The following is a 21,679-nucleotide window of genomic DNA, read 5'->3' as shown; positions in this document are numbered from 1 at the left end:
TCAAATGTAGCATTTCAGAATTAAAGAAAATAATTATTTTTATGGTGCATTGTTCTTTGTTAGCCTTTATCAAAATTTCTTCTGTTGTAAATTGTGTGTGATTGACCATTTAAAAAATGACAGACAGGTCAATCTCGCTCTGAGTGAAGTCAATGGAAATTTCTCTTTTGACTGCAATGGGTGCACGATCAAGTCTTTAATGAAGCCTTTCATTTCAAGTTATATGCTCTAGTCCATTTGTGACATTTATTTGTTCTTTCCAGTTGTTAGTGCCAGTAGGAAATAGCTGTAAGTAGTGAAATGTCAGGAATGAATGATTACAGCAGAAGGACATTTCTAGGTAGTGTGTCAAATCCTACTCTGATTTAATAATATAGTAATACTGAAACCTCTCATATGAATACTCACATGATTAAAGTGAGCAGGATTTGGTCTATAATATTACTGCAAGAAACTATCCATTGATCAAACCATATGTTGAAGCAAATAATCACATTTGGGTTCTACTATTCACAAGTGCAATAAAAACTGTCAAGTTTAACACTATAAGATCTAAAGAGGTACATTCCTGACATTAGTAAAAAAAAATTTACAGTGGGCTTAGTATGATACATTCAGTATTGCATGTACTTTGAATCTAATTACTCAGCAATTGTATTTTATGTACAATTCTTCTTCAAGAAAACTTTACTGAACATTTTCAGTTGTACTTTAACGCTTTTGAAAGTTATTATAATTACCTCATTTACTCATCTTCTCTACTGGTCAGTTATCTTACAAATTATTAACCATACATAATGCAGTACTTAAAATATGTCAGTGTTACTATCGCTAAAGCTGCACTATCTGCAAGTGCCAATTTAACAATATTCTATTACTTACTCAGCATCTTCTTTCTGTATTTCTGCCTTAATTGCTCAAGTTGTTTAATTATTTTGCACATTCTCCTCCACCCAAAACCACACCGAGGTCCAATCTAGGCCCAATGAAATACATACTGGTTCTGCTACATAGTTAAGTATGGGAAAGCTTGGACCTAAGACTAAAAATTTCAAAAACATTTGTTTGGTTTTGGTATTCTTACGAGTTAGAGTCTGATTCTACAGTCTTCACCTGGGCAAATCTCCTTATTAAAGTACATGGATGAGTTTGCCTGAATAAGAAATATAGCATTAGGTTTTTATATGTGCTGCAGTTACCATCCTAATGCTGATTTCCGTTTCTGAGTAACAAATTCACAGTCAAGTTTTCACTTTCCATTTAAAAGGCCACTCTCAAGATGGCTGTCCAAAAATTTTTATCTTCTCTAACCTACTTTTTCTTGAAGTACCAATGTAGTACACCAATTCTGTGTAAGTATAGTGGTCTCCATTAAAAAAAAAACACCTTCAACATCTACCAAATGTAGCCATCTCACATTATCACAGGTACATTAACAGCTGGTAAATACTAAACAATCATTCTATGTTAACTAAACCAGAGGTTTATTGTCAAGCACAGGGAGCAGAACCTTCTAGTAAGAATAAAGTGTTTCAAGCTTCTGACTCTAAAGATCATTACTGGATCTGAGACACATTTCAGATAAATTATGACATGGATGAAATCCGGAAATGTCAGATTGGGAAAAGAATGCACAATTTTGGAGAAAAAAACAGCTGGGCTTCTAACTAGAAGATTACTGCTAAAGCAGTAGTGTTGAGTGCCATACAGAACACATATCACTGACATTTGGGCAAGTGAAATTCAGATAGGAAACTAAAGAAACATTTTCAAATTTTACTAAATTTTATCTGAAACTAAACTCTGACTGTTTGCCCACCTCTTGTTATTCCCGAGTAAAAAATATTGAGACAAACCTAAATCCCGCCTGAGTGTGTATGCGGGGAGTCGTCAAGATTGTATTTGGGTGGCTAGCCAGAGACACAGCTCAGGCTGCCACAGCCATTCTGTTATGTTTCGGTGCTTGTTTGAGCAGAGCTAGCGTGTGTATGTCTACCCGAGCTGCGAATTACACCTCCTAGCTGCAGCGTAGACGTACCCAGTTTGGTCACAGCTCTAGGACCAAACCCTACTAGTTTTACTTAAGCAAATAGTTTCACTGATTCCTTATGGGACTATTTGTACAATCTAGACAAGCAGAATTTGTCCCCCAAATTATCATTATTTTGCAACTTCCAACTTGGATTTATATTAAATTCAGAATAATTTAATGTAAACTGTTATTATGAGAATGATTTTATAAACTAATGAACACAGATATTACACAAACACCTTTTAATGACGGTATCATTTATAATTACGGTAAAAAAATCTTGGAAATAACTTAGACATTAGAATGTTTAACTATAAATGGCACTCCTTGAATTCCTCATGAACTGATTTATTTCAAGTCATATGATGTTTAATGTTTACTGATGCCTGCTTCCAAGTCAGCAGTGTTCACATAATTGATGTTACTGTGAATGAATCAAGTCTGAGAGCCTAACAAAGCAGGTCTTACTCAGGCACAGCTCCAACCCATTGTAATGGGAGTCTCACCTGAGTACCTCCTGCAGAATCAGGATCCAAGTTTCTCTTGTCAACATCATGGAAAATCCCAAAGGGACAAGACCCCTTGCAGATCAAGAGCCACCCAGATTGATCTCTGGCAAGGTCCTTAAGGTGGTCTATTCAGTTTATGTTCATTACTGGCAATATTTCCCCTTTGCCATTTGACAAATATGCTCTTTACTACTTTGTCTCGAAAATTTCGCCTTAATAGTGATATTACTGCAGCTATAGAACAAATCTAAGTTTGTAACAGGCAGTGAAGAAAATGGAGTATACAGATTATAAGTAAAAAGAAAAGGAGTACTTGTGGCACCTTAGAAACTAACAAATTTATTTGAGCATAAGCTTTCGTGAGCTACAGCTACAATAGAAAATGCAGAATGCATCCGATGAAGTGAGCTGTAACTCACAAAAGCTTATGCTCAAATAAATTTGTTGGTCTCTAAGGTGCCATAAGTACTCCTTTTTGCGAATACAGACTAACACGGCTGCTACTCTGAAACCTGAGATTATAAGTAAACGTTTCAAAAGGTAAATTGTCCTCCAATATTATAAGGTAATAACTTTCAAACTGACTAGTATGTTAACATATCAGAGTATTTTACAGCACTACAAATATATATAGATATGTATCAGTTTTTAAAAATCCTGCTAATACATGTAATTTACTAAACTTAAGAAGCATGTTTTTTTAGCCTTACCCAATAGGCCTTGAAACAATAATTTCAACTTGAGGTTCTGATTTTGATTCTAAAATAATGTTGTAAACTTCTTCATTTGTAGCTCCAGGCAGGGGTTTACCATTCCATTCTAGAACTTCATCCCCTTGAATTTAAAAAGAAAGATATTTTTAATCTTATTGTCCATATTTTTTTTTCACAAAAACAGCAAAACATATATAAAGTCAATGTAACTCTAAGCTACATTCCCTAAAATCAAAAATACTATTGTGAAGATATTAGAAAGAGTTTTTAAGACACTCTCAATACTCGTTTCCAAAACACTGCTATTACCTGCAAACAGTACAGTGTTTTCAATATTTCCTAAATAATATGGCAACCAGTATTGTGCCATGAAATGAAAGAAGTGTGCTACCTTTTGAGAGTCACTTTATTAACGAGAGCTGTGTATAATAAAGATAGGTTGATCTCCAAAAGTAACATATCTGATTGCCTAAGAGTTAAAAACTTACAAATCATGAGATTTTTCAATGACAGTTATATAATATGTATTTAATATGACTTTGGTACCCAAAGGGTAGTCTTCATAGCTTGTACTAAATGAAACAAAAGATTAAAAGGTGATGGATGAGTCAGTGTCTCCTGGAAAGATAAAAGAAACAAGCTGATGTGAAATTGTTGGATGAGAGTTAATCACTCTTTTAAGGTGTTCAGAGCTAGAATTCAAACATATACTTACAATGTATCTCTATATTTGTCAGTGTTACATCAAGAGGAAAACCTTAAAAATGTTTTCTAAAATAAGGTCAATATATAAAATTAATTCTCAGGAAACCATGAAATAAGTTCGCAATTACTAACAGGGCCAACCATAGGCAGTAATCAAAAGCACTACAAGGCAGACTGCATTTTGTTTTATTACTATTTTATTTCGTGATGATGACTTAGTATTTCTCAGATTCAGTCCTGTACCAATGACTCAGGTATGGTGTCGGGCTTTAACTGTGTTGCCAGAGGCCTTTGGATAAGATCTAAAGTAAGGCCTGAAAAACTGAGTTTGTTAAAAATCTAAAGGAATTCTTCATAAGATTAAAAGTCCATCCTAGTCAAACTTGATTTCAGATAATTACATTCTGCCTTCCACAATTCTATGTTCAACAATTACTATTCTTTCAACTCTGAGGAATCTGCAATTCAGGAGTAGACATAAAGATCACTGTGCAGAGTTTGTATATGTTTGTAAAGCACTTTGGGATCCTTTAGGATGTGAAATGTTATAGTACATTAATGAAGGAGTATTATCATTCAGCATTGCTGAAGTTAGTTTTCCTCTATCAAGTGGTGGGAAATAAACTGGGTTATTTATCTAAAACTAACTAGCAGCCTATTTAGTACAGCCAACCTTAATTCTGGCATTTCCTAATTTTTGAATGTTTGACTTTGCAACCTTAATAATGTTTTAATATAGATTTTGTGTGCATAAGTTCCTAGATTTTTTTTTAAAAAAAGCAAACTGGAAAAAAATTATCTTGTGGCATTGTATTGACATTTGTATGTTCAGTAGCATGGTTGGACTTTTTAGATCAGTGGTTCTCAACTGATTACACATAGTGGGCCACATATGCAGCCCACAGTGTGTTACCTGGACCACAGGGGCTGGGTGGCAGGGCAGCAGCAGCCCCAACCTCGACCCTTGCTATGCGGGACGGCCGGCTGCCCACCCTGGACACCAGTGCCAGAAGGCTACCCCGGACACTGGTCCCCGACATCTAGCTGCCCAGACCCTGGACCCAGTGGGGCCAGGTGGCTTCCCCGGACCTCCGTCACATGGCTGCCCAGCAGCCCCGACACCCCCTCTGCATGGGCTGGGCCGGCTGCCTCAGACCTGGAGCTTGCAGGGGCCTGGCGGCATCCCTGACCCCCACCAGGCGGGGTGGGCTGGCAGCGCCGGAGCTTGTAGGGCTGGACAGCTGTGACGGATCCCCAGAGCTCACAGGGCCGGCTGGGAACCCTGGATCCCCAACCCCATTGGGCTCGCTGGCAGCCCTGACCCCTCCGCGCCGGGCGGTGCAGCAGCTGGGCATGGGGCGGGCTGGCTGCTCCAGACCCCAACCCTGCAGGACTGGCCAGGACCCCCGGAGCCCTGACCCTGTGGGGCTGCCAGCAATCCCTTACCCCGTGGGCCCACTGGCAGCCTCCACCCTGAACTCCCGCCACACAGGGCATGCCCAGCCGGACTCCTCGGGGCTGGGCAGCAGGGCAGCTCGGACACCCCTGTGCTGGGAACCCGGGATCTTGGGCACGACCTTTCAGCTCTGTGCTAATTGGGCCAAATACGGCCCATGGGCTGAGAACCGCTACTTTAGATCCACTGCACAGACCTCTGTCCATTAAGCTAATGGAGTAACTGATAACAGTAATAGGTTGTCATCCTCAATGTGGACCAGGACTAATGAGAGATGTGGTTGTCATTGGTTTTCACAGATATTTGCTGACAGAAAAGGAGTAGTGAGATTCAAGAATTTTTGGTTCCATTCCAGGTTTTGGAGGGCACAGACTTTCCTGCCAGTTACCACCAAGTTTGACTCCTTCTGCCCTGTCCCCTCCAACCTGTCCCTCTCCCAATCTCATTTTCCTCACGTAGCTAGTCCCTGTCTCATGCTTTTCATCCCAGTCCCTTTACCTAGCAAGTCCTAGTCTCACACTTCCTGACTCTCCACTTACGGTCGCAGTCTGCTTGACAGTTCCCAACTGCATGCAGCTACTTCTCACCAGTTTCCTTACCCAGCCAGTCCTCCGTTCACCCGTCCTGGCTCCTCATCCAAACTGTCTCTCCCCTGACTCGGCCTCTAATCCCCTCCCATCTGTCCCCACTATCTCCCAGGCTCTCTCCTCATCCAATTTCAGTGTCTGCCTATTCCCCTCCAGCTGCTTGTCCCAGTCTCTTTGCCTAGACACTCTCAGTTCTACCCCAGCATTCTGGTTCCTTGTCAGATCTGTCTCCTCTCTCCCTCATACCATCATCTCAGTCTCTTTACCCAGTCAGTCCAGCTCCCAGTCTCAGTCTCTGCCTTTGCTCCCAGTCCCAGTTTCATTGCCAGCCAGCCCAGTCACCACTTTCCCCCTTAATTTCTAATCCCAGTTTCCCTCTCTCCCTTCTGCCAGCTGCCAATCTCAGAATTAAATCTAGGTGCAGTTCATTTTCAAGGCATTGCACTTTTTACTGTTTTTGTTCAGAGTATTACTTACAAATAATTTTCATGATAAAATGATTTTATTTGAGAAAATCTTTTCTGTTTTTTCCTAAAACCATTCACTCTTTATTTTATTAATATTACTGGTGAAACTCAATGTTGATCCTTCAGCAGCTAATAAGTACCATATAGAATTTACACATATATCCAAGCAAAATGTAATTATGTAGTGATACAGTAGTCATGTTATTAAAACTGCCCACATTAACATGAAAAACATTTTTCATTTACAATATTTATATATGAAAATTATCCACATAATACATAACATTAACAATTTCATTTTAGAAAGTCACAACAATAACATGAATTTGTCTAAGAATAGTTGATTTTATTACCTGCTCTTAGATGTCCCACCACATCAGCTAGACTACCCTTCTTTACTTTGGTAATGAAGGCACCAAGTCGTCCTAAATCCGTCATTTTTCCTCCAACAACCTGGATAATCATAAATTTATGTATTTTTAAACCACAAACTGGGCAACGTATTAAGGAATATAATCTAAATAGTATAGCTTGCATGGTTTATTTAATCACATTAACGTTATTTTTAAAACTAGGGCCTCAGTCATTCACAATTAACTGTATTGTTATTATCAACGGTATTTGTATATGGACTTCATGCTAAGGAGAGTGTCGTATAAAAAAAGGCATAATTGTGTCACATTGAGAGTGAAGAGAGCTTGAAATTCCCTCTTACTTGCCTCTGAAAACATTAGTTTAATTAGACTAATTCAGAATGTATAGCATAGCATTTCAAATATCAGAAATGATCAGTTGTGGGTTTTTTGAGACAATAATCAACACAACGTGTTTTGTTCAAATCTATGGTTAACTGTTTGGGATGTGCAGAAACAGCAGACTGTAAGCATGGAAATGCCTTACAGAGCAGTCAGTATAGAAGTGCTAAAAAACCAATAATGTAAAAGTTGAAACTCTCAACTAAAAATGTATTGTGTACAGTATTAGGGAATACATGAGAACAGTACATCTAAATACAACAAATGGAACTATAGCATTAGCAGCTAACAACAGACACTGACACCTTCATCAGAAGGCAGTAAAGATTTAATGAAAGAGAAAGCAAGGCAGAGGCACCAGACTTCTCCCATCCTCTGTCCAACAGAGATGACAGTGTCCTCCAAATAAGGATGCACAGTACATTGATGGAGAAAGTGACATGAGTCTCTTCAAAGGGACTCAGGCAAGGAAGAGTTCTAAAACCTCTTTCCTCTCGGCATACAGAAATTGCTGATTGTCTTATTAATGACATGGCCAGTTAATAAATAACATCAATGCAAAAACCAAAGACATGTTGACATTTTTACAGTATGTGAACATGTGTAGCAATAAAACAGATTTTGCTTTTGTCCACAGTGGTCATTATCAATTCAGACATATTATCTAGGGCTGAGAGTCTCTATTTGGAATTTTAAAAATCCTGTCAAAATAAAAAAAAATGCAATGACACAAGTTACACTACCTGCTCACAGTAAAAAAAAATCTACACAAAGTACAGGCCTAAAGTTTTTTTACAGCAATACAAAACCAATATTTTGATCATGCTGGTTTTACAGGTCATTTCTGAATGGCTGGGTTGTCCTAATGAATCTGTACAGCCAGTGGGGTCTTCTCAGAAACATTCTGCGTAGAGTTTTATAATGAAATGCACTACAATGTTCATTACCCACCAGTGTAGCAGCCATTGATAACGTTTTATTTATTCACATTGCCACAGTGGTGGCTGATCTTAATTTTAGTACACTGATTTATACAATTGAATCTCAGGTAGTCTCCACTAGCTTTAAGGATGCAACAGGACACCCTGCTAAGCCTACCGGTGAGTCAATGATCTGTAGTACGGCACATAACAAATCAAGGTAAGAATCAAGAAAGCAACAGTAGAGGTTCCCTAAAAGAGGTTTCCTGTTTTGAGGCCTAAATCTTTAGCATTTTTCCTCCAGTTTAAAAAAAAACCCAACTCGTTTCCAGTCAGGAAAAGTCAGCTGTAGATTTTGTTACCCTAAAATAACGTCTTAATTTTTGGGCCCAGGGTGAAACTGGGAAAAAGTCAGAACTCACCAGTTTTGCTACAGATGCAAAAATATTAAGAGAATTATATTAAAGAGCAGCACTGCTAGGTTTTGAAGGGCAGTTATTTATTTAAGGTGACTTATCCAAAACTATTCAGATGCACTGTTATATACTGTGTGCAATTTGTGTTTCTTCCCAGCAGTGCAGATTTTAAACACTGATTTTGTGAATATTAGTGTCTAGATGACACTCATGAATGTGGAACGTGAGATGAAGATTACACGATTGAAATGCATGTAGTAAAATCAGTAAATCCATGAATGCATTAGGATGTACTGTGTATGCTTGGAGAACAGGCTGATGAATAGACTATGTTCTAGCTCATGGCCTTCCAATCAAAACAGTTCTGTCCTTTTGCCATGGGTAAATAGGCTAATGTAAAAAAGGGATTAAAGAAGGTTTCCGCTGATAATATTTCACTTTAATTTTTCAAGGCTTAACAAAGTCCGCCTGAGTTAGGGTGCATTTCCACTTCATCTTGCACAATTTTGGTTTAAAAAACAAAACAAAAAACACTTGAGGCTAAGTCTTGAGCTTTGTTGAACACCTGCAACCTCAGGGTACTTGATGGTCCTTAGCAGAGTCAGGATCTAAATTATAGAATTTCATGCCATGTTTTTTTAAATCTAATCTATCTATCTATCTAGTGTGTGTGTTTCTCCTGTATTTTATTTTTGTATGTTTTACAGAGAGACAGAGAAGGTGTTCTTATATCTGGGTAATATATACATACTGCAGTCATTATTCATGACAGATTAAATAGACACAATCAGATGCAGCTACTGTATGTTACATGTCAAAAGCTGCACTATCAATGGGGTTCTAGTACACATAATGGAGTGGAGGGCAATATTTGATATATTTGCATCAATTCAGGATGCTGTCCAATGCACAGGGGGAAAAGCTATGTTCCACTCTTTTTTAACATAACTATGTAAAATTGGTCTCAAATGGCAGTATAATTGGAGATTTTTTGGATATCTATGTTATGCTATAGTGTACGAAACGGTTATCTATTAGGCTAATGGAAGTTTCATTCATTTACAGCATAATCTTTGTAATACTTACTTTTAGCCCCAGTAATGCACCTGACTCTTTTGGCATGGTAGTTCTCTTGTTAAGAATAACACGTCCAATTAAGCGATCTCCCTCTTTAGATGGTTGCCACGTTACGGGATGCTATTAGAAAATATCAGTGGAAGCAAAAAAGTGGAAGCAAAAAAGTGGAAATCTCTTCCTGTTTTACACACACAAATAGAATCAGCTAAATTAGTATGTCACAGTAGAGATAAATCCAACTAATCTTTGGCTGCATAATGTCTATGACAAAATTCTCTCTGTTATAATACTATAGTTAGGGCCTACCAAATTTTCGGCCATGAAAAATGCACCACGGACTGTGAAATCTGGTCTCCTGCCATGAAATCTGATCTTTGGCATGCTTTTACCCTATACTATACAGATTTCATGGGGGAGACCAGTGTTTCTCAAACTGGGGGTCCTGACCTAAAAGGGAATTGCAGGGAGGTCACAAGGTTATTTTAGGAGGGGTTTATGGTATTGCTACCCTTATTTCTGCACTCCCTTCAGAGCTGGGCAGCTGGAGAGTGGTGGCTGTTGGCCGGACACCCAGCTCTGAAGGCAGCGTCCCACCAGCAGCAGCACAGAAGTAAGGGTGGCAACACCATACGCTGCCTCCCTTACTTCTGCACTGCTGCCTTCAGAGCTGGGCAGCTGGATAGTGGCGGCTGCTGACTGAGGGCCAAGCTCTGCAGGCAGCACCGCAGAAGTAAGGGTGGCAATAGAATACCAGGCCATCCTTACATCTAGGCTTCTGCTGGCGGTGGCTCTGCCTTCAGAGCTGGGCTCCCAGCCTGCAGCCGCTGATCTCCAGCTGCCCAGCTCTGAAGGCAGAGCCACTGCCAGCAGCAGCACAGAAGTAAGGGTAGCAGTACCAACAGCCCCCCTCCAATGAGCTTGCAACCCTCCCCTCCTCCCCCCGACAACTCCTTTTTGGAGTTGTCAGGATCCCTACAATTACAACACTGTGAAATTTCAAATTTAAATAGCTGAAATCAAGAAATTTACTATTTTTAAAATCCTATGACCAAGAAATTGACCAAAATGGACAGTGAATTTGGTAGGGCCTTAACTATAGTTCTTGACTCCTGCTTCACTAACTATTTACAATTACCCTTCTTCATTGTAAAATTATCTCAACACTCAAAATGTGCAAGTGCAGTTATAAAACAGATTTGAAGCTTAATGCATTTAAGATGTATTTCAGCTTGTAAAAATAAATGCATTACTTTGTATTCCATTATCTTGAAAATTCCTTTTAAAAAATAACAGTCCTGTAGAATAATATTTATGTTATTCAGCTGTTTCATATATGTTCATTATATAGTAAAAGTCTGATGAGCCTTTTCCCATTAGAGTCAAGGGCAAAAATTCTACTGACATCACTGGTGTCTGACTGATAGCCTAGGCCCTAATGGATTGAAATACAATGCCTCATTTGAAAAAAATCTCTATTTCAGATTAAATACTCAAGTTATTTTTCTAATATAGATTCAGATAGAAAATCTCTTCCTGATTTTGATTCTCACGATCTACAAACATTTTTTTCACATGTTTAGAACAAAGTTCTAATATCAGTGAGCATCTTAAAAGACTGAAATTCATAATTTCATAGATTCTAAGATTAGAAGGCACCACTGTGACGCAAATGAAATAATTAACAAACCTCTTATCAATTTATTTCATACCTATAAACCTACATTGCCTATTTCTTACCGAACTAATAGGGGATGTCTCTCTACTGTGCCACGTGGCAGGATCCAGCCAGTAATAATCCAAGTCACCTGGAAGAATACGAATGGAAAGAAATCTGTAATCTCATACAGAGAGAAATGTCTGTGAATGCATCACCTGTATGCATGAATTTTAATGTACAATAATTCTATGAAGCAAATGCATAAATTATACCATGATTTGAATGATCTTAAATGTTTTAATTTAGGGACAACAATATATACCAACACTTCAAAAATAAAAATGTGTCACAGTACAAAGACCTTCAGTTTCTCAGTAGTTCACTGAATATCTGCTGCATGACCCAGCTTGACTTTCTGTGCTGCTGAAACCCACCTTCCAGTGATAAACGCCCCCTTTCATACCTCTCATCCTTACTGTGATGAACACACAGTGCCAGCCCTTTAAAAAGCTAATTATGATTCTGGAGGAAGCTGCCACTAAAAAGAGACATTTGGTTGCAGCTGACCCAGAGGAGGGGCCAACAGCAAACCACAAGAAGAAACTATGAAGAGGTGCCTGTGCACAATGATGATGAGTACTCTAGAGACACTAGGAGTTTGAGGCGCAAGTGGTGTTCTCGTGCATCCTCCCCATGGAAGGAAAAGGCCTGGGTAGGGACCATCGAATCGTGGAAGTCAAAGAATGGCTATGCAGGTGGTGTCGGAGAGAAGGCTTTGGATTCTTTGACCATGGGATGGTCTTCCATGAAGGAGGAGTGCTGGGCAGAGACGGGCTCCACCTTACGAAGAGAGGGAAGAGCATCTTTGCGAGCAGGCTGGCTAACCTAGTGAGGAGGGCTTTAAACTAGGTTCACTGGGGGAAGGAGACCAAAGCCCTGAGATAAGTGGGAAAGTGGGATACTGGGAGGAAGCACATGCAGGAACGTCTGTGAGGGGAGGGCTCCTGCCTCATACTGAGAATGAGGGGCGATCAGCAGGTTATCTCAAGTGCTTATATACAAATGCACAAAGCCTTGGAAACAAGCAGGGAGAACTGGAGGTCCTGGTGATGTCAAGGAATTATGACGTGATTGGAATAACAGAGACTTGGTGGGATAACTCACATGACTGGAGTACTATCATGGATGGTTATAAACTGTTCAGAAAGGACAGGCAGGGCAGAAAAGGTGGGGGAGTAGCACTGTATGTAAGGGAGCAGTATGACTGCTCAGAGCTCTGGTACGAAACTGCAGAAAAACCTGAGTGTCTCTGGATTAAGTTTAGAAGTGTGAGCAACAAGAGTGACGTAGTGGTGGGAGTCTGCTATAGACCACCAGACCAGGGGGATGAGGTGAATGAGGTTTTCTTCCGGCAGCTCGCAGAAGCTACTAGATCGCATGCCCTGGTTCTCATGGGTGACTTTAATTTTCCTGATATCTGCTGGGAGAGCAATACAGCGGTGCATAGACAATCCCGGAAGTTTTTGGAAAGCGTAGGGGACAATTTCCTGGTGCAAGTGCTGGAGGAGCCAACTAGGGGGAGAGCTTTTCTTGACCTGCTGCTCACAAACCGGGAAGAATTAGTGGGGGAAGCAAAAGTGGATTGGAATCTGGGAGGCAGAGACCATGAGTTGGTTGAGTTCAGGATCCTGACACAGGGAAGAAAGGTAAGCAGCAGGATACGGACCCTGGACTTCAGGAAAGCAGACTTCGACTCCCTCAGGGAACAGATGGGTAGGATCCCCTGGGGGACTAACATGAAGGAGAAAGGAGTCCAGAAGAGCTGGCTGTATTTCAAGGAATCCCTGTTGAGGTTACAGGGACAAACCATCCCGATGTGTCGAAAGAATAGTAAATATGGTAGGCGACCAGCTTGGCTTAATGGTGAAATCCTAGCGGATCTTAAACATAAAAAAGAAGCTTACAAGAAGTGGAATGTTGGACAAATGACCAGGGAAGAGTATAAAAATATTGCTCGGGCATGTAGGAATGAAATCAGGAGGGCCAAATCGCACCTGGAGCTGCAGCTAGCGAGAGATGTCAAGGGTAACAAGAACGGTTTCTTCAGGTATGTTGGCAACAAGAAGAAAGCCAAGGAAAGTGTGGGCCCCTTACTGAATGAGGGAGGCAACCTAGTGACAGAGGATGTGGAAAAAGCTAATGTACTCAATGCTTTTTTTGCCTCTGTCTTCACGAACAAGGTCAGCTCCCAGACTGCTGCGCTGGGCATCACAACATGGGGAATAGATAGCCAGCCCTCTGTGGAGAAAGAGGTGGTTAGGGACTATTTAGAAAAGCTGTACGTGCACAAGTCCATGGGGCCGGACGAGTTGCATCCCAGAGTGCTAAAGGAATTGGCGGCTGTGATTGCAGAGCCATTGGCCATTATCTTTGAAAACTTGTGGCGAACGGGGGAAGTCCCGGATGACTGGAAAAAGGCTAATGTAGTGCCAATCTTTAAAAAAAGGGAAGAAGGAGGATCTTGGGAACTACAGGCCAGTCAGCCTCACCTCAGTCCCCGGAAAAATCATGGAGCAGGTCCTCAAAGAATCAATCCTGAAGCACTTACATGAGAGGAAAGTGATCAGGAACAGTCAGCATGGATTCACCAAGGGAAGGTCATGCCTGACTAATCTAATCGCCTTCTATGATGAGATTACTGGTTCTGTGGATGAAGGGAAAGCAGCGGATGTATTGTTTCTTGACTTTAGCAAAGCTTTTGACACGGTCTCCCACAGTATTCTTGTTAAAGTTAAAGTTAAAGAAGTATGGGCTGGATGTTAAAGCAAGTTAAAGAAGTATGGGCTGGATGAATGCACTGTAAGATGGGTAGAAAGTTGGCTAGATTGTCGGGCTCAACGGGTAGTGATCAATGGCTCCATGTCTAGTTGGCAGCCGGTGTCAAGTGGAGTGCCCCAGGGGTCGGTCCTGGGGCCGGTTTTGTTCAATATCTTCATAAATGATCTGGAGGATGGTGTGGATTGCACTCTCAGCAAATTTGCGGATGATACTAAACTGGGAGGAGTGGTAGATACGCTGGAGGGCAGGGATAGCATACAGAGGGACCTAGACAAATTGGAGGATTGGGCCAAAAGAAATCTGATGAGGTTCAATAAGGATAAGTGCAGGATCCTGCACTTAGGACGGAAGAACCCAATGCACAGCTACAGACTAGGGAACCGAATGGCTAGGCAGCAGTTCTGCGGAAAAGGACCTAGGGGTGACAGTGGACGAGAAGCTGGATATGAGTCAGCAGTGTGCCCTTGTTGCCAAGAAGGCCAATGGCATTTTGGGATGTATAAGTAGGGGCATAGCGAGCAAATCGAGGGACGTGATCATCCCCGTCTATTCGACATTGGTGAGGCCTCATCTGGAGTACTGTGTCCAGTTTTGGGCCCCACACTACAAGAAGGATGTGGATAAATTGGAGAGAGTCCTGCGAAGGGCAACAATAATGATTAGGGTTCTGGAACACATGACTTATGAGGAGAGGCTGAGGGAACTGGGATTGTTTAGTCTGTAGAAGAGAAGAATGAGGGGGGATTTGATAGCTGCTTTCAACTACCTGAGAGGTGGTTCCAGAGAGGATGGTTCTAGACTATTCTCAGTGATAGAAGAGGACAGGACAAGGAGTAATGGTCTCAAGTTGCAGTGGGAGAGGTTTAGGTTGGATATTAGGAAAACCTTTTTCACTAGGAGGGTGGTGAAACACTGGAATGGGTTACCTAGGGAGGTGGTAGAATCTCCTTCCTTAGAAGTTTTTAAGGTCAGGCTTGACAAAGCCCTGGCTGAGATGATTTAATTGGGGATTGGTCCTGCTTTGAGCAGGGGGATTGGACTAGATGACCTCCTGTGGTCCCTTCCAACCCTGATATTCTATGATTCTATGACAGTTAGGGAAACACACAAAGGGAGCCAGCCATAAAGGAATGCAACACAGGGTACCAAACAAAGTAGCAGTACAGGCAGAGGAAATAATGCTACACATTTAATTCAAAGTTGTGATTTTTATTTTTGTTCAGGACAGACAGAGGTGACATGCATTGTGTGTAGAGAGAAGAGACTACTGATGATGCACACTGGAGCAATCATGAATCAATTGGGTGTTGTAGGGGAAACTCAGTGGATATGTTCGGGAGGACTTGGGAGCAAGTGCAGATTGGAATCACAGAACCAGTGTTTTGAGGGACTTTGAGGGAGAGGGGAGAGCATGCTGCATGCACTGGGGATGAAGTGACGAAGGATGTATAAGCTCACAGGGGGCTGTGTAATGGGAGGGCTGGAGAACAAATGACTTGGCAGTGTATTTTGACCAGCCAAATATGGAATGTGACTTTACGATGAGAGGGATGGCTGCAAAGGGTGTTGGGAAGGACTTGGGAAAATGAGACAGATTGGAATGGAACAAATGGGAAGAGAGAGCCTGATGCAATGAGAACAGAGCCTGGGTATGTTGTTTTTGTTTGTTTTTTCAACAGATCATTTCTCTTTTTTAAAACACAATATTTACATGCCCCCTGTACTCTATTACCTTTCATACCTTTGCATTATTATCACCCTTTGTGACAATATAGAGTATTATCAAAAGCAATAGTTGACGCTGAAAAGAGCAACTTATTCTAAACCATTTTTGAGACGCTAGTAGTATTTATATACCTGATCTTGGCGCCAAAGTAGACAATTTTTTAAGTTTAAATAAAACTGGTGATGTAAAGGAACAAATTAAAACTAGCCAATTTTATCATTTAACATGCAAATAAATAGCTAAAAGAAAACTGAACTATGTAAGCTAAATTCAGCCCTTGAAGTAACTGGAGTTGTCCCACCAAACAATTCGTCTTTCACCAAGAGCTGAATTTGGACCTCTACTTTCATATGTGGCACATGGTCTCCCCTTAGTTTGGTGGTGACTCTTTGCTAGGATTGGAAAAAAACAGCTCATTAAAGAAAGTTTAACATTACCTGCCTTCAAACATATATGCATATTATTTTCCTTGTGTTTTTAAATGATGACAATTCATGCCCCACAGTCTGTACTGGCAGAGGGTATACTGTGGAGAAAATCTGCACATACTTGTCCCGTGATATGCCTAGGCACGCTTTGGTGATTATTAAAAACCCTGTGGTGAAATCCTGGCCTCACTCAAGTCAATGGCAAAACTCACATTGACTTCAGTGGGGTCAGGATTTCACTTCTAATATGTATTTTAATTCAGAAAATCCCAATTTACTTTTTAGACACGCTTTAGACAAAATGCCTGGGTGCTTTTATTAACTTTTAGAAAGTATAACTATATAAGCGAAGAACACTTTTAGATCATTACTGTTACTGATACATAGAAATAAACATCCAAACAAAATGGGATATCAGTGACTGAAACAAAACCAAAAAGTAAATATAATGTGTTAACACCAGTAACTTTTCTTACCAACAACAACAACATCAACAACAAAAACTTTATATTTTTATCTTCACATCTCAATGTGGCTTGTGTCATGTTTTATATACTGCATAACCCCATCACTAGGACTTGGGATTTCTCAAAACAATGTGTTCATTCACATTGCTTTAACCGGAGCAATAAACCAGCCCAATACCAAGGCATTACAAATCCCTACCATGAAATTATTTCATAACTTGCTAATACAATCTCAAATTTGTGCCTCGGTGTCCTTCTTTTACTGTACATAACAAATGTTAAAAACTTTGTATAATGTAGTACATTTCTAACAAGTGTTAGCCATAGTATCAGACTATTGAAAAACTGAAGCTGCTGGACCACAAATTCCAATTCCTTCCTCACTTCCCCATGTCAGTACAATGTGTTTTATATATAGTTGGATTTCCAGTAAATTCCACACCTCAGAGTCCTCAAATGTCTATATACTGCATTTTTCCTATTTTACTATGTCTATGGATTTCATTCTCTTACAGGTGTCTGGATGCCAATTATGTGGACTAAAGGAGGCAGGGGTCCTATGGAAAAAAATTGATGTGATCATGTAATATGCACAGGGGAGCTGAACGGAGGTTGTACCCCACCTTCCACTGCTATCCCACTTGGTTCCTGCCTGTGCCCACACTCCTATCTCTGTCCCTCTGCTCTTATCTTTCCTGCCCCGTCCCTCCCATCCCCAAGCTTCTGCTCATGTCTTCCTTCCTTTCCCCCATCTCTCCTTCCTCCTGCCCTCACCATGGCCTGGCCTCATCTGCTCCTTCCCTCTCTCCTGTTCACCCTCCTTGTGCTCTTGACCCTCTCCTGTGACGTTTCTATCTCCCCACCCGAGTTTTCTTCCCGCCTTTGCTCCTGGCCTTGCTCCTCCCTCTTGGCCTGCTCTTAATTCCCCTCAAAATCAAATACCTATCGCTTCCTGCTCCCCTTTGTCCAGCCTTTGTCCCCACCCTTCTCCTGTTTCTCACCTTCTGCATTTCAGTCAGGCTGCCTCCTCCTCCTCTACCGTGCGTGGACACGAGCATGGAGACCACTGCTTGGGCACCAGCAGGGGGATCCATTTCCCATGGTCAAAGTTCTTGTGCCCACTGCCACAGCAGCTTCTGGCAGTTGGGAAGAGGAGCAATTGCAGATAAAGTCCTGCTTAGTCCCTGCAGCTTGGGTCAGAGCATGCCCAGAATAGATGGAATCTTCGGAGAATTTAGCTACCGAGTTCAAACAAGTCTCAACTGAGCATGGGCAAACTCCAATTTTTTTAGAGGCTTATAACTTGGCCATATTCTAGCAAGTTTTCACAGAGTAGATAAAAGGCCTGACATCAGAATCACCTCCTGCCAAATGTTAAGCCACTGGCCCCTAAAGCATGGAGGTGCTAAAGCTTCCCAACAAAACCATTGGAATATTTTTTTTAATATGGGCAAAGCAATACATTTCTACCAAACCTCATTCCCGAAAATACCTGAACTATTTTAATTAAAAATCCCCCCCCCCAAAAAAAAATATTCAGCCTGAGTCAGACATCTGGAATGGAAAATTTCAGTGAACAGCTTATATTTGGGAAAGTTATAAGCAACTGAAAACATCTTATAAAGTATTCAGCAACCTAAACTACAACCTGGCACCTGTCCCATCTATAAGAATAGAACAGAATGGAATACAAGTAGTATTATGATTATAATTATATAATTATGCCAAATTATAAATAATACTAGCAACAGGACTTCCACCACATCCTATAAGAGAATGATAAATTTCTTACTTGATAATTTCCTTTCTCTTAGCAGTGTCTCCCACAATTTTGATATATATGGGCTATTACTCTCCTGTCTCTAATTTCCAGAGGCAGTTCAAAGGCTGTAGCTCAGCCTGTACTAACCGTGCCTTTTTCTCTGGCTTGCTGACAGATGATTTCATTCCATAGCTGTGTAAAAACTCATAGACTATGATTAGTAACAATGCCAAATGTTAAATGCCAAACAACAAACTATGTAGTGTTGGCTACAGCCTACAAGCACAACTGTCAAAATTAAACACTGTCCCTTGGTTAGGAAGAGAACCAGAGTGGGTAGAATTGTGGGAGACACTGCAAGCAGAAAGGAAATTATTGGGTAAGGAATTTACCATTCTGCAGCTCTGTGTCTCCCACAAATCTGATACATATGGGAAGTAGCGAGCAGTGAACAGCAGTAGGTTGGGAGAATTAAAGACAGAATGAAATAGGGAAGACCTCCCTAAGTTAATTGCCCAAAATTGTAAAGCCACTACTGGTCCACTGCCTGAAGCTTCCTTCTAAAGGAGGACTCTGCAGAGGACAGAAAGTCCATGTTACAGTGCCTGATAAAGGTGTTAACTAATGACCACCTTGCTGCCCTGCATTTCTCTGCAGTGGAAGCACAAGCTCCTTCTGCCCACAAAGTCAACATAAATATTGCAGAGTGTGCTTTGATGCCATCTGGACAGGAGTAACTGATGCCTCATATGTTTCTAAGATACACAGCTTGATCCATCTAGCTAGCATAGCCTGGATATCCTGAGCCGTGGGTACTTCAGATGAAAGGAGACTAACAAGGACCCCGATCTTGTTGATTTGGTGTGCTTGCTACAGATCATTAGCACTCTTCAAAATCTAAAGTGTGCCACAGCTTTACTGCTAAATGTGGTGGGTTTGGACAGAATGAAGGGAGGCATGGAAAGATGAATTAACCCTAGGCAAGAAAAATTCTGGAATTCTTAGCATCATCTTGTCATTATGGAACACACAATGAGGTTCCTGCATGGGTACAGTTGCCAGTTCAGAAACTTATCTAGCAGACATGATGGGAATCAGAAAACAGGTTTTGATGGATCGGTAGAATGAAAATATTGATATCGTTGTTTCAAAAGGGAGTGGGAACATAAGAACACAAGAACGGCCATACTGGGTCAGACCCATGGTCCATCTAGCCCAGTATCCTGTTTTCCGACAGTGGCCAATGCCAAGTGCTTCAGAGGGAATGAACAGAACAGGTAATCATCGAGTGATCCATCCCCGTCACCCATTTCCTGCTTCTAGCAAACAGAGGCTAGGGACACTTCACAGCATGGTTTTGTATCCCTGCCCATCCTGGCTAAGTGTGGGGCTTTTAACACCAGTGGTAGGCCTTACTTGGGAAAGATTGGTCTAACTACAGGTTTAGCCAGTCTGACTGCTCAAAGAAATCTGGATGTCTGAGGGTTCTCTGTGAATAGGAGGTTACAGCAGACACGTGGCATGCTATAAAGTCCCTTATCTATACCTTCCTGAAGAAAGTTCAAGATAATTGGGATACCAGGATCCTTGGGATTATTGTTGTGTTCTTGACACCCTGAGCTAAACCTAGTCCAGGTGGAGGAATAAGCCTTTACGGTTAAAGCTCACCTGGAGAAGAAGAGAGTTCCAGTCACTTCGGAAGATAATCCTGGCATGGCTAATTCTTCGCTCTCAATGGCCAGGCTGTCAGCTGCAGACAGACTGGGTCTGGATGGAGCAATGGCCTTTGGTAAAATATGTCTGGTTTACTGATAGCTACAATGGTGGCTCCAATTTCAGTTCTATCGGATCGGAAAACGATAGTCTCCTTGGCCATGGTGGAGCTAGCACTATCTCCATTGCTGCTTCTTGCCTTATCTTCTGGATCACCTTTCCCAAAAGTGGAAAGGGCAGGAATGCATATGAGTTCTTGTAACTATCTGAGGAAAGAGCACCCATCCCCAGGAATTTGGGAGTCTGCTTCCCTGGTGAAGTACATCGGCCGATTGTGTTCTTGTGACTGGCAAACAAGTCGACTGCCAGAAGGCCAAACTTCTGCAAAATCAGAGAGAAGACTTCCTGATTCAGGCACCACTCTGCCTTTTGGTAAAGTTCTCCTTTTATATGTATTGCTCCAATGGAAGGGAGAGATCTCACTGCCCATTCCATTATCTCCATTGCTTCTGTGTGTAGAATTACACTCTTTGCTCCACTTTGTTTTTTGATATACATCATACATATACATCATACATCATAGTCTATTTCTGTTCTCATGTGAACTACCTTTGTGGAGGTAGTCAAGGAGCTCTTCTTGGTGTTTATCACAAATCTGCGTGCTTGAAACAGATCCAGTGTCCGCATTGTGGCACTACTTGCTGCTGCTTTGGTCAGAGTAATGATCAAGATGTCGTCTAGGAAGGGATCCAGGTGAGTGCTCTGAGACCTGAGTCTGGCTATTATTACCACCAGGATCTTAGTAAAAACCCTAGGGGCTGACAAAATGGGAGCATATGATACTGGTAGTGGGCTGTGCTGTACGCAAATCTCAGCAGTGTGTGGTGTGATGGTCATAAGAGATGTGCATCTGCTAGATCCACAGAACAAAAAAGACATAGATGTTACTGTTGAAGCTAGGGTATCCATACAGAATCTCATCTTCTTCACCCATTTGTTGAGCTGCTTGAAATCCAAGATGGCTCTGACGCTCCATATGCTTCTGGACAATGAAAAAAATGGAGCACAGTCCTAAGAATCTTTCTTCTGAGGAAACCCTTTATATTGCTCCTATTTCCAGGAGATATGAGATTTCATTTAATATCAGCTCACATTTTATGGAGTCGCTTGGGATGGGGGATTGGATGAGGTGGGGAATTTAGTTCAAGGGAGTATCCGCAACTCACTTCTCTTTCACCCATTTGTCTGTGGTCATTTGAGAGCATTCGCCTGAGAAGTGGGAAATTCTGTCTCCTAGATTCAGGTCTGGGTGGAGTCACATTCATTTATTGTGATGGTGGGCTGTCAGAGGCAATGGATCCCCCTTGGGATTTTCCAACTGATCCCCAGTTCCAGGATTTTTACCTGATATACCTGTGCCTTTCCTCTGTTATCCTTGTTAGGATGGATGA

At 41.3% G+C, this 21,679-nt stretch overlaps 1 protein-coding gene across 50 annotated transcripts in view; it reads right to left on the bottom strand.

Annotated features, from left to right (window-relative positions):
* Window positions 1-21,679, bottom strand: part of RIMS1 (regulating synaptic membrane exocytosis 1) — a 504,482-nt gene that overhangs the window by 200,150 nt on the left and 282,653 nt on the right. For all 50 annotated transcript variants that reach the window (XM_075126529.1, XM_075126526.1, XM_075126527.1 and 47 more), the window contains 4 exons: window positions 11,375-11,442; window positions 9,647-9,757; window positions 6,823-6,922; window positions 3,252-3,375 (listed from right to left, as the gene is read on the bottom strand). In XM_075126529.1, the coding sequence (XP_074982630.1) occupies window positions 3,252-3,375; window positions 6,823-6,922; window positions 9,647-9,757; window positions 11,375-11,442 (403 nt within the window). The remainder of the gene's footprint in view (window positions 1-3,251; window positions 3,376-6,822; window positions 6,923-9,646; window positions 9,758-11,374; window positions 11,443-21,679) is intronic.

Source organism: Caretta caretta, chromosome 3 (assembly GCF_965140235.1).
Source record: "Caretta caretta isolate rCarCar2 chromosome 3, rCarCar1.hap1, whole genome shotgun sequence".
NCBI lineage: Eukaryota > Metazoa > Chordata > Testudines > Cheloniidae > Caretta > Caretta caretta.
Note: the sequence above shows the minus strand (reverse complement) of the source record. Positions and strands in the feature narration are given on the sequence as shown.